Source organism: Astyanax mexicanus, chromosome 4, assembly GCF_023375975.1.
Source record: "Astyanax mexicanus isolate ESR-SI-001 chromosome 4, AstMex3_surface, whole genome shotgun sequence".
In the NCBI taxonomy this organism is placed as follows: domain Eukaryota; kingdom Metazoa; phylum Chordata; class Actinopteri; order Characiformes; family Acestrorhamphidae; genus Astyanax; species Astyanax mexicanus.
In genome coordinates, this window is record NC_064411.1 from 11,928,533 (window position 1) to 11,941,865 (window position 13,333).

Sequence of the window (13,333 nt, forward strand, 5' to 3'; positions counted from 1 at the left end):
TTAACGATCAATCTTAAGTACGAGTTAACGAAGTTCTTAGCGTAACGAAGCTTTCAGGAAACCCACCCCTGATCTCTATTATTAATTTTATTCCTCTTGCTTGTAGACTTGGAACCAAAATGTCATCCCAATCAAACCAGTAAAAAAAAAATTCTAATTGAATATAACATTAATTTTTGCATTAAGGTTTTTATCTCACAGCAATAATAATGAAGGAGAAAATAGACATGTACTTTACATAAATAGAACAGATATAGTTAATCATAATATCAAAAATGAATATTGTTTATGCATTAATATAGCATAGATCATAAATTAACTATTTTTTTGAAGAGACTGCATGAGACGATGCTTCCGTCCACCTGAACGGTCCCGTGCATTCCAAAGCCAAACCTTTGCAACCTGCTCGATCTCTGCATCCTTTGGTGGTGGCATGATTGATCTTCTCACGGCCTCTTAAAATGATAATATAGAGATATGAGAATGCAGTCAGGTAAATACTACATCTGTTAGTGTCTTTTCATGTACAATGCTTAATTTTAGAGAAATTTGCAGACTGTATTTGATTACAGTGATTCTTATATAGTGATAGTTATTTGAATTTGAATTTCTTCAGGCTATTCATGGTGAAACATAAATAGCCTTTACAGTCACTGTGTGTGACTGGTAGTTACATTCTATAAACATGTGAGGTGGCCGATATCAGGATATCAGGTTCACAAAAATACCAAAACTTTTTAAAATGATATCTTTCCCTTAGCTTAACTGGCTATCTTTGCATTGGCTTAACTGGCTATCTTTCCCTTAGCTTAACTGGCTAGCTTTCCCTTGGCTTAGCTGGCTAGCTTTCCCTTGGCTTAGCTGGCTATCTTTCCCTTGGCTTAGCTGGCTAGCTTTCCGTTGGCTTAACTGGCTATATTTCCGTTGGCTTAGTTGGAAATCTTTCCCTTGGCTTAGCTGGCTATCTTTCCCTTGGCTTAGCTGGCTAGCTTTCCGTTGGCTTAACTGGCTATATTTCCGTTGGCTTAGTTGGAAATCTTTCCCTTGGCTTAGCTGGCTAGCTTTCCCTTGGCTTAGCTGGCTAGCTTTCCCTTGGCTTAACTGGCTAGCTTTCCCTAGGCTTAACTGGCTAGCTTTCCCTTGGCTTAACTGGCTATCTTTCCCTTGGCTTAACTGGCTATCTTTCCCTTGGCTTAACTGGCTATCTTTCCCTTGGCTTAACTGGCTATCTTTCCCTTGGCTTAACTGGCTATCTTTCCCTTGGCTTAACTGGCTATCTTTCCCTTGGCTTAACTGGCTATCTTTCCCTTGGCTTAACTGGCTATCTTTCCCTTGGCTTAACTGGCTATCTTTCCCTTGGCTTAACTGGCTATCTTTCCCTTGGCTTAACTGGCTATCTTTCCCTTGGCTTAACTTGCTATCTTTCCCTTGGCTTAACTGGCTATCTTTCCCTTGGCTTAACTGGCTATCTTTACCTTGGCTTAACTGGCTATCTTTACCTTGGCTTAACTGGCTATCTTTACCTTGGCTTAACTGGCTATCTTTACCTTGGCTTAACTGGCTATCTTTCCCTTAGCTTAACTGGCTATCTTTCCCTTAGCTTAACTGGCTATCTTTCTCTTAGCTTAACTGGCTATCTTTCCCTTAGCTTAGCTGGCTATCTTTCCCTTAGCTTAGCTGGATATCGTTCCCTTAGCTTAACTGGCTATCTTTCCCTTAGCTTAACTGGCTATCTTTCCCTTAGATTAACTGGTTATTTTTCCCTTAGCTTAACTGGCTATCTTTCCCTTAGCTTAACTGGCTATCTTTCCCTTAGCTTAACTGGCTATCTTTCCCTTAGCTTAGCTGGCTATCTTTCCCTTAGCTTAACTGGCTATCTTTCCCTTAGCTTAACTGGCTATCTTTCCCTTAGCTTAACTGGCTATCTTTCCCTTAGCTTAACTGGCTATCTTTCCCTTAGCTTAACTGGCTATCTTTCCCTTAGCTTAACTGGCTATCTTTCCCTAGGCTTAACTGGCTATCTTTCCCTTGGCTTAACTGGCTATCTTTCCCTTGGCTTAACTGGCTATCTTTCCCTTGGCTTAACTGGCTATCTTTCCCTTGGCTTAACTGGCTATCTTTCCCTTGGCTTAACTGGCTATCTTTCCCTTGGCTTAACTGGCTATCTTTCCCTTGGCTTAACTGGCTATCTTTCCCTTGGCTTAACTGGCTATCTTTCCCTTGGCTTAACTGGCTATCTTTCCCTTGGCTTAACTGGCTATCTTTCCCTTGGCTTAACTGGCTATCTTTCCCTTGGCTTAACTGGCTATCTTTCCCTTGGCTTAACTGGCTATCTTTCCCTTGGCTTAACTGGCTATCTTTCCCTTGGCTTAACTGGCTATCTTTCCCTTGGCTTAACTGGCTATCTTTCCCTTGGTTAACTGGCTATCTTTCCCTTGGCTTAACTGGCTATCTTTCCCTTGGCTTAACTGGCTATCTTTCCCTTGGCTTAACTGGCTATCTTTCCCTTGGCTTAACTGGCTATCTTTCCCTTGGCTTAACTGGCTATCTTTCCCTTGGCTTAACTGGCTATCTTTCCCTTGGCTTAACTGGCTATCTTTCCCTTGGCTTAACTGGCTATCTTTCCCTTAGCTTAACTGGCTATCTTTCCCTTAGCTTAACTGGCTATCTTTCCCTTAGCTTAACTGGCTATCTTTCCCTTAGCTTAGCTGGATATTGTTCCCTTAGCTTAACTGGCTATCTTTCCCTTAGCTTAACTGGCTATCTTTCCCTTAGCTTAACTGGCTATCTTTCCCTTAGCTTAACTGGTTATTTTTCCCTTAGCTTAACTGGCTATCTTTCCCTTAGCTTAACTGGCTATCTTTCCCTTAGCTTAGCTGGCTATCTTTCCCTTAGCTTAACTGGCTATCTTTCCCTTAGCTTAACTGGTTATTTTTCCCTTAGCTTAACTGGCTATCTTTCCCTTAGCTTAACTGGTTATTTTTCCCTTAGCTTAACTGGCTATCTTTCCCTTAGCTTAACTGGCTATCTTTCCCTTAGCTTAACTGGCTATCTTTCCCTTAGCTTAACTGGTTATTTTTCCCTTAGCTTAACTGGCTATCTTTCCCTTAGCTTAACTGGCTATCTTTCCCTTAGCTTAGCTGGCTATCTTTCCCTTAGCTTAACTGGCTATCTTTCCCTTAGCTTAACTGGTTATTTTTCCCTTAGCTTAACTGGCTATCTTTCCCTTAGCTTAACTGGTTATTTTTCCCTTAGCTTAACTGGCTATCTTTCCCTTAGCTTAAGTGGATATCTTTCCCTTAGCTTAACTGGTTATTTTTCCCTTAGCTTAACTGGCTATCTTTCCCTTAGCTTAACTGGTTATTTTTCCCTTAGCTTAACTGGCTATCTTTCCCTTAGCTTAACTGGCTATCTTTCCCTTAGCTTAGCTGGCTATCTTTCCCTTAGCTTAACTGGCTATCTTTCCCTTAGCTTAACTGGTTATTTTTCTCTTAGCTTAACTGGCTATCTTTCCCTTAGCTTAACTGGTTATTTTTCCCTTAGCTTAACTGGCTAGCTTTCCCTTAGCTTAAGTGGATATCTTTCCATTTTCCATTTCCCTTAATATTTCCCTTAGCAAGCCATTGTTCCCTTAGCTGGTTATTGTTGACATACTTGGATATAAAGTTAACTTATTTAACAGCAGTCTTTCTCCAAGAGCCGAGATAAGCTGCCAACTTGGGAGCCCCTCGTGTTATTTAAATGTGAGGTAAATTCTCATTCTAACTTAGGACAATGCTAACTTTTTTTAGCACAACTTCAACATAGCTACCCTTATAATGCTACAATAACCTGAGAGTGGTAACTGCATTAGCACCACATTAGCGTATCTTAGCAAAAAATAGAAAAGCGTATAGTAGAACAGAAATTATAACTTACCTTTCAGTCACTTTGACAGACCAAAGTCACTCACTGACTTTGCCTTTAAGCTTGATCGTTGCTCTGTGGTAAAGGCACGTGCAGGGAGGGGGGAGGGGAGGGGGTGGATTCGTTGGTTACATGATCCTCACAATTAAATATCACGTGCAAAAATAAAAAATATGTAACTTTTATAACCTTGCTGGCTTACACAAAGTGTATAGTCAAGCACAAAAACATTTATAATTTAATATTTTTATTTATTTATTATCAGCACTACCAATAATAAAGGTGAGAGTATGAATCAGCACCATTGAGCAAATTCGTAGCTATCCAAAATATTAAATAAAAATATTTTTATAAATAAAAATGTATAGCTATACAGTATATGTCTTCAAAAATATGAGATGTTACTATGTGTGTGTGTGTGTGTGTCCCTCCAAAGGTCTCTGCACAACTCTGCTGTGGTACCTTGATTTTTCTCCACTTTTGGTTTAGAAAATCTTTCAGAGCTGATACTACATTTCACACAGTGTTGCTCCTATCCACTAAGCTAGCTAATCTACCTAGCTCTCACAGACAAAAACAATAAAAAATATTCAGATACCCTTCATATGAACTTGTTATGACACAAACTTTCAGATTGTAAAATATTGTATGGTAAATTTGGGCTGACCCAGAGTAACCTAGCATAGGATTTGTGTGGGCATGCTCACATATGTGTGTGTGCTGCCCACATATAACCCACAATGCCTACAGTGTGTAAATCAATGGGCGGCCCGGGGGGCGCACACGGCCCTCGTCATCACTCAGTGCGGCCCGCGAATAGATCAAAAATAATTTCATAATTTCATAATAAAAAAAAAAAAAAAAAAAAATGTAATTCTACTTTTGACCGCTAGAGGTCGCTGCCAAACAATAGCGGGCACGGGCGCTTTGCAACAGTGAGCTTCAATAAATGTTGGGCCTCTGTGGTCTAGTTTTCTGCTATTATTGAATGAGCTATTTGCAATCAGTTTTTAAATCTTTTTTGTTCTTTGTTATAAATGAGTTCAAATGCCTTTTGCACTTTTATAAGCAAATGTTTTGTCTATGTTGCTTATGAAGGACTTGTTATAATGAACTTATTTTACACAGAGGAACTACTGTATTTGCAATCAGTTTTTTAAGCAAACTTTTTGTTCTTTGATATGAAGGACTTCCTTTTTGCACTTTTTTAAGCAAACGGTTTGTCTTTTGCCGTATTAAAATGCATTAATATGCAGAAAATAGTTGTTGATAAATGTTGGTGCTGTAAACATACAGATATAAATTCATATAAAATTTGTTCTTATTGAAAATCATTTGTAGCGTTTTTCATATTCAATTATTTGAAGTGCGAGGTCATGTGGCCCTCCAATGGTCATGCTGAAAAAAATGTGGCCCTCTCCATCATGGAGGTTGCCCATCCCTGGTGTAAATGGTGCAGGCTGAATTAGGGCTGACCCACAGTGGCTCTGCATGAGATTTGTGTGGGCGCATCAAAGTGTTGGCTGTCCAAATAATTCCCACACTGGGCCTACAGGGGCATTAATGCACTGGACCAGTTTAGGCTAGCCCACAGCGGCCTTTTATAGGATTTGAGTGGGCCAGCCAATGAACAGGCTGCCCACAGAAAACCCATGTTGGGCCTGTTTGGAATTTTAATGGGCTAGCCCCTGCCCACAGTGCCCGCACTTAGCCCACGAAAGGCCGATGTGTAGCTTTTTGCTGGGTAATAATGCACTCCATATATGCAGGATTAAAGTAAAATAAATTATACTGGACATATACATATATAAAATGTCTCTAGAAGATATATAATAGGAAATGAAAACAGTGTGAATTTTTCTTTTGCTTAAAACAGCAAGAAAGTACTACCCTGAATGTGATAATTAGGGGTGGGTGATATGGCTCCATATTTCAGGGTAATATAGTTCATGATATTCAAAAATATTGGCAACATTATTTCTTACGATATTTTATGGCATACTGCCTTATTAAAACAGATTAATGTCATTTCTGGAGCTGTGATTGTATGCAGATAAATTATCCCATAAATGGTCCTACACCTGAATAAAAAAAGTAATATTATCTAATTTCTAGAACATAAAAACAGGAAGGGGTAGGTCGAGACTCTTCATCAAGCATATACATTTAATACAGGCTTTTTCTGCTTCCGGTCACTGAAATTATTGTATTGAAAAACTAAATATTTGATTCTAAAAGGTGAGGGGTAGAGATATACTGCAAGTCAGAAAATTACAAAGATATTTATAAGATAAAATGAGATACACTTTGTTAGAGCAGTATGACATATTTACAGCTAGTGCTGGACGATATGGCCAAAATTTATATCACGATACATTCCTTAATTTCGGTCGATACAATATAATTTCGATATCGATATAAATATTTGGAAGGCCTCAGAAAAACTGTTAGGAATCCCTGCAATGGAAATCTGTACCTATTACTGTCTTTAAAGCCTCCTCTCATAAAAAACTGTATAATACTTTAGAAATTAAAAAATGGTCAGAATGAATTAATGCTCACCTTTATTTGCATGTAGCAATATAAAAACATGACATCTCTGTCAAACACAAACCAATAACCTATTTACATTTTACCAATATAAATAACTTTACATTACAACAGAGGCAGAGCTTCTTATCCTTTTGTAAACATATTTAACAGATCAAAACAAAAGTGCCTCATCCAGGATAAAGAATGCAGAAAGCCTTCATTTATATAAAAGGAACACGATATCACCGTCAAATAAACACACCTATATCAACTATAAATAACTTAGATACAACATAAACTACATAAGTGCTTCAGCCAGAATAAGGAAGATATTGTGTGTAGTGAAACTGCTTGAGGTGGTGGAACAGATTAGATGCATTACCGTTGCTAGTCAACTCCACTTTCCGGCACAATTGGGAGCAAGCTGAAGTTTATCAGACCTTTGAAAGCCGAACCACTGAATTAGACCTGCCTCCCTCAACTATCTCTCCTGTTTAATCACTTGTGGAAGCATCAGGTGTGCTCATTCTGCATCTAAAATCTAAAATTCTGCATCAGGGCCGAGCCTAATCGAGGAACTCGGTTCGGCCGCACTGCGCTCCGCTCATAGCGGGAGGTTCATAGCGGGAGGTTCTAGGTGTGGACCGGAGCGCAGCCGAGCTTCAAGTTTTAGTAGTATGGATTATAGTGTAAAGTGTGATACTAAAGTAGTAGTATAACACTGTATTCAGTGCTGGACAGCAGCAGTGTTTCTGCTACATACATTTTGCAGCTGCAGCCTGCTGACAGTCAAGATACAACTACATATTACAATGTCTGTGAATTTATAATGGGATAAAAGTACTGAAGCCTTTATTGTAGTATGAAGATGTCCCAGTATTTTTCTCCATATAGTGTAACTAATGTAGGTAGTTATTTTTGGTTAATTGCCCTGCTTTTATTTTAAAACACAAAAAATGTTTTCTTTGTTTTTCCAGAATAAACAACCAGGATATTTAATAAAGAACAGTGTTAAACTGCTGAAAGAGGTGAAGCACAAGCCGTCCAGAAGAATCTCCTGAAAACGCAGAAATTGTTTGCTACATTTCACAGACAGATGGAGCCAAGTCCCAACATGGAGAAACATCAGCACTCTGTCAAGAGTTTTACTAAACAGAGTACTCTCAAAAAACACCAGCGCATTCACACAGGAGAGAAACCACATCACTGCTCAGACTGTGGGAAGAGTTTTAATCATCACAGTCATCTCAAAAAACACCAGCGCATTCACACAGGAGAGAAACCGTATCACTGCTCATACTGTGGGAAGAGTTTTACTGAACAGAGTAGTCTCAAAATACACCAGCGCATTCACACAGGAGAGAAACCGTATTACTGCTCCGATTGTGGGAAGAGTTTTACTCAACAGAGTAGTCTCAAAAAACACCAGCGCATTCACACAGGAGAGAAACCACATCACTGCTCAGACTGTGGAAAGAGTTTTACTAAACAGAGTAACCTCAAACTGCATCAGCGCATTCACACAGGAGAAAAACCGTATTACTGTTTCGACTGTGGGAAGAGTTTTACTCAACAGAGTAATCTCAAAATACACCAGCGCATTCACACAGGAGAGAAACCGTATCACTGCTCAGACTGTGGGAAGAGTTTTACTAAACAGAGTAATCTCAAAATACACCAGCGCATTCACACAGGAGAGAAACCGTATTACTGTTTCGACTGTGGGAAGAGTTTTACTGAACAGAGTACTCTCAAAAATCACCAGCGCATTCACACAGGAGAGAAACCGTATCACTGCTCAGACTGTGGAAAGAGTTTTACTAAACAGAGTAATCTCAAACTGCATCAGCGCATTCACACAGGAGAGAAACCGTATCACTGTTCAGACTGTGGGAAGAGTTTTACTACACAGAGTGAACTCAAAATACACCAGCGCATTCACACAGGAGAGAAACCGTATCACTGTTCAGACTGTGGGAAGAGTTTTACTCAACAGAGTAATCTCAAAATACACCAGCGCATTCACACAGTAGAGAAACCGTAATACTGCTCAGACTGTGGGAAGAGTTTTACTTTACAGAGTGAACTTATATTACATCAGTGCATTCACAAGAGATAGAAAAGTATCCCAAATCTGTTCCTCTGCCATAAAAAATGCAAACCTTAAATCTTTCAGACAGCCAAAAACACCTCATCCTGCACAAAATCTTCACTCTGTTACAAGAACTTCATTTAAACATGGCTTTTTACAGGTTCAGAAAAATGAATCTTATCCAGAGATGATGTTTACTGAATTTCATGCTGTGTTTTTATGTTTGTTTGTATACCTACATTAGTTAATGCCTGCAGAGCTCTTCAACACTTAGTGTTGTGTTTTAAGACGTTTTTACACACAGAATCATAAATGGTACCACTAACAGCATAAACTAGGAACATACATTTTTACAATTTTTTCAGTGATATGCTGAATAAATAGTAAAGCGATGATGCTAGCTCAGAGTAAAATCGTATATTAAATCTCAGCATTAGCTTTAGAACTAATAATAAACAAAAGTGAGGATTTTATCATTCTGGGACATTTTTAGGTTTAAAAATTGAATATGCTTTGCCATAAGTAGGAAATGATCATTTGGTCAACTTATGTCATTTACAGCCTTAACACATTCTCAATTGTTTACATATAAAAACTTTCTTTATTTTTTCCTCCACTCCACGTTTGTAGTTTGTAGTTGGAGCGAGGGCACTGCCAGTGTTTGCTCCAGATGTTAGATTAGCATTACTTAGTCTTTTAAAATTTAGATGTCGTAGTTTAAAGGAGTAGAGTATTCTTAGGAGTAGAGAATATTCTTAGCTTGCAACAAAAGGCCAACAAAACCCTTTTCAGAGTTAAAAAAAAACAAACAAAAAAAACGGTCTAGCTGTAGTTTCCATACTGAAAGCAACACTCAGCAGGCTATGCAGCAGTAAGACTGCAGGATCCTTGATTCCCTCTACTGCACATGTGTCAAACACAAGGCCCGCGGGCCAAATGTGGCCACATCCAAGCGAGAGCTTGTAAGATCTTAGTGTCTATAATAAATAGGTCAGAAGCGTTCTTTGACCAAAAACTACATTTCCCACAATGCTTGTCGACTGTATTACCCGCGAAGTTACGGCTTACTGCCACTACACGGCAGTGTAGTCATTGATGTGGAAACCCTGCCGGAGGGAAGGCGTAACTTCGCGGGTGGAATTGAGACATACAAACGTTTATCCCATAATGTCCAGAAAAAGAGAAGCTGATGCAGACGGACGGCTGTGCTTCAAGGCGAAAGACCGGTATGCCTTTTGTGTTACTGACCAAAATAAACGCTTTTTAGGAGAGATATAAGCTCTGTGTAAATATTAATAAGACAATAGCTGACAATCTGTTTTAATGACATTAATAAACATCACTGTGACAGCGCTAGTCGCAGTTTCACCACAGCAAAGGACGAAGACGTGAATCACTTATCTAACCAGCCTGTACTGATTTCTGCCCCCAATAACCCTTTCAATAACCTCCAATAGCCTTTAATTAGTCTTCAGTAGCCTTCAACAGTCTAACCTTGCAGCCGTGGTGTGTTCACTAAACTCCGTAGTTATAAACATCCTGAGGTTAGCAGCGCGCTAACTGACCTGTTTATAATGTAATCCCAGCAGTGACTCCGTGACGGCTGCTCTAAACTGCTGCTGTTAGCTGCTTGGGCTGAAATATGAACTATAGAGAGCTGTATTATCTGTTTAGTGGGGTTATTTTATTTCATACACGGAAGAACTTAAAAATTTTAAAAACGCTCCAGACTGGCTGAGCTGAGCCCTGTAGCCCGTGGCTGGGCTGTAGCTCTGACTGAGTAAAGACTGCGGGCTTGTGCTGCTGCTGCTGCTGCAGCTCCGACGAGTGGTTGGATGAGGAACTGCTAAATCTGAGGAAATGCTAAATCTATCACATGTTCTTAACAGCTCACAATTTTTGATTTTATATTTATTAAGCCTTATTTCAGTATCAAACGTTTTGATCAAAGTTAATATAACTTGTATTTAATGTCATTTCTATTCACTTGACTAGTTTGGTTCTTGATTGATGGAGTTTTTGGATTTCATAACATGACAAATTAAAAGGATTTATGTTAATAGAGCAACAAGCAAACTTTTTTTCCATGCAACTGTAATATTTGATTGAATAAATAGTATATTGAGAGTTATTTAACATTAAGGAGTAATTACATTCATTTTATATTACATTTGGTTAAATTTTATTACATTTATAAGTTACATCTGGCCCTCAGTGGACAGCCAATATGCCAATGTGGCCCTCGGCCAAAATGAGTTTGACACCCCTGCTCTACTGGTTTTCTCATTGGTCTATGGTTCAGTCAGTCTGATTAAAAATCTGCAAGTTAATCTACAGGGATATTTGGTTGTGTTGTGTTGCTAAAGTTATATACTCTGTTATCTTTTCCTTATTTGGTATCGTTTTGCTAAAGGTTTTTTTTTATATCTCTAAAGGTACTAAAAATATCTAATCCATTTACTTTATTGATTGTTTTATCCAGTACCAGCTATTATCGTTGTTTTACATCACCTTATGTATTTACTCATATTCATATCTATGTGATTCAATAAAAGGCTTTTATATTGCAAGATCTGCAATCTTATCTATTCTTTCAACTTAAGCATTTAGCCAAAAGCTTTTGTACACAGCCAAACATACATTCAAGCAACCACTATATACAGTGCCTTGCAAAAGTATTCGGCCCCCCCTTGAACTTTTCAAACTTTTGCCACATTTTGGGCTTCAAATATAAATATATGATTTTTTTGTTTGTTTTTTGTGAAGAATTAACAAGTGTGTAAGAATACAGAGGAGTTTTGCCTTCTGTGTGTAACTAAATCAGCATTTCACTTAATCAGTATGTTATTCAAGCATTTAGCACGATTCATGATGATTCACATTGTGACTTAGAATGTATGTATATTGTGTCCTTGTGCTCAAAGCAAGGCCGTTTTTCTTGCAACTTAGCATGATTGATTTTTTCCAGCGGAACCATGAGTTTCTGTACATGTAATCTATAGTCTGATAAGGTTGGGGTGACCGAGATCTCGGCTGACGTACAGGATGAATAACTGCTTATCAGTATCAGGATCCGGGGGGTGTGAGGAGCCTCCTCACACACCATTAGACTGAGGCCAGGCGAATGCCTGTTTTTATTAGACACTGTCTAGGAAGAAGAGTAGAGTTGGGCGGGAGAGCTTCTCCCGAGAGGGACTACAGAGCCACAGGTCCTGGTCACACAGCCGAGAACTCTGGAAACCCCAACTTTTCTCACCTTTGGGGTTTTGCTCTTATTTTCACCTTTTTATTTCAATTCATTTTTCAATAATCTTTTTACTCAATTTTTGATGTATCCAAAAAAACTGTTTTGCTCAGAAGATTCTTTGAATAAAATCTGACGGAACTACAATTTTGGACTGGATCTCCTTTTCTTCTTTATGACGTATCATGCCAGATACATCATAATTCGAACAGTAGATCAATAATCTTTCAATCGTGAAGTGGAACGAAATTTATTGGATACACATTATGTTGAGATACTCAGTATTTTGAGAACATTGGTATTTAACTTGTGTGAAACTGACACCAATAAATCCATAACTCCTGCTATTTACTTACATAGAAGTGTTTTTTTTCTCAGTAGCTCAGTCGCTGTGAAGTGTGGAGGATAGTTTTGCAATATATTGATTATTGCTGAATCGCAGTTTTGAGATATCACCGTTATCATTAATTTACCACTTTGCTCAAAGGTGCTGAAAAAAACTTGAAAATGGGCCTTGAAAGTGCTTGAAAAGTGCTTGAATTTTACCTTGTAAAAGGTGTTTGAACCCTGTGTTTAAAAACCCCAGCAGCACTGCTGCACCTGATCTACATGTACCAACACAACACACACGAACACGTCACCACATTAGTGTCAATGCAGTTTTAAGAAATATTTATCACGAAAATAAAGCTCTCTGGCGCTGGGAATTAAATATACAGGGTAAAATTTAGGCTAATCGGATATGCAGGTGAAAAAATAAACTGTGAAAAAATATGTATGTGAATATGTGTATGTTTATACCTACAAATCTCAAATGTAAATTGACATAATATGGACCATTAAATGACGGTAACAACCTGACTGTTTGACACTTAGCTAATCTGCATACCAGTAGGAGAGAGCAGAGATAGACTGGCTGTGTATGAAACGGTAGGCAGCTACCACAATCCCTCATGCCTGAGCTGTTCATATGTTAACACCCACTAAATGATTAACCCTTTACAAGTATTAATATGAACTTTAGGAAAAAGAATATAAACAGAATTGCCCTTTTTTCTATTGTGAGTTAAATGAAGTCACTGCTGCCTATTCTAATAAGCTAACCGTATGACTAGCTTGACGAGTTCTGGGGACATTTTTACATGGGATGTGTCTGAAAGATCTGTGGAAAAAAAGACATTGCTTAAAATAATAAAAAGTATTATTACAAACGTTACAAAAGGACTTTCTGACCTGAAAACAAAAAAAAAGAAAATATGTTTTATAAAATTTATTGAGATATCATATATATCCTATACCCAGTTTATAGACACATTTGGGACATACCGGGGTTGGACAATGAAACTGAAACACCTGTCTACAGTCACTCAGTTTTGGATCTTAGTTTGCATAAAAATAAATGTATGCCAGTTTTTACCCTGAGCTCTGGCTCGCTCCAATTTTTCTCCTCCTTTTTTCCTCTCTGTGTCACAAACTCTTCTAGTTCCTCCCTTTACCCAAGTTTGATTTTAGGAAGTCTTTATAGCCACAGGGTCAAAATGAGACGCATAAACACTACA

The 13,333-nt window shown here is 38.4% G+C and overlaps 1 protein-coding gene across 3 annotated transcripts in view; it reads left to right on the forward strand.

Annotated features, from left to right (window-relative positions):
- LOC125801375 (zinc finger protein 239-like) overlaps positions 1-13,333 on the forward strand; it is a 309,264-nt gene that overhangs the window by 98,741 nt on the left and 197,190 nt on the right. For 2 of the 3 annotated variants that reach the window (XM_049477992.1, XM_049477991.1), the window contains one exon: positions 7,416-8,923. The exons of the other annotated variant lie outside the window; for it this stretch is intronic. In XM_049477992.1, the coding sequence (XP_049333949.1) occupies positions 7,535-8,482 (948 nt within the window). In that variant the 5' untranslated portion in view covers positions 7,416-7,534 and the 3' untranslated portion in view covers positions 8,483-8,923. Of the gene's footprint in view, positions 1-7,415; positions 8,924-13,333 lie in introns of those variants that run through there. 3 annotated transcript variants of the gene reach the window in all.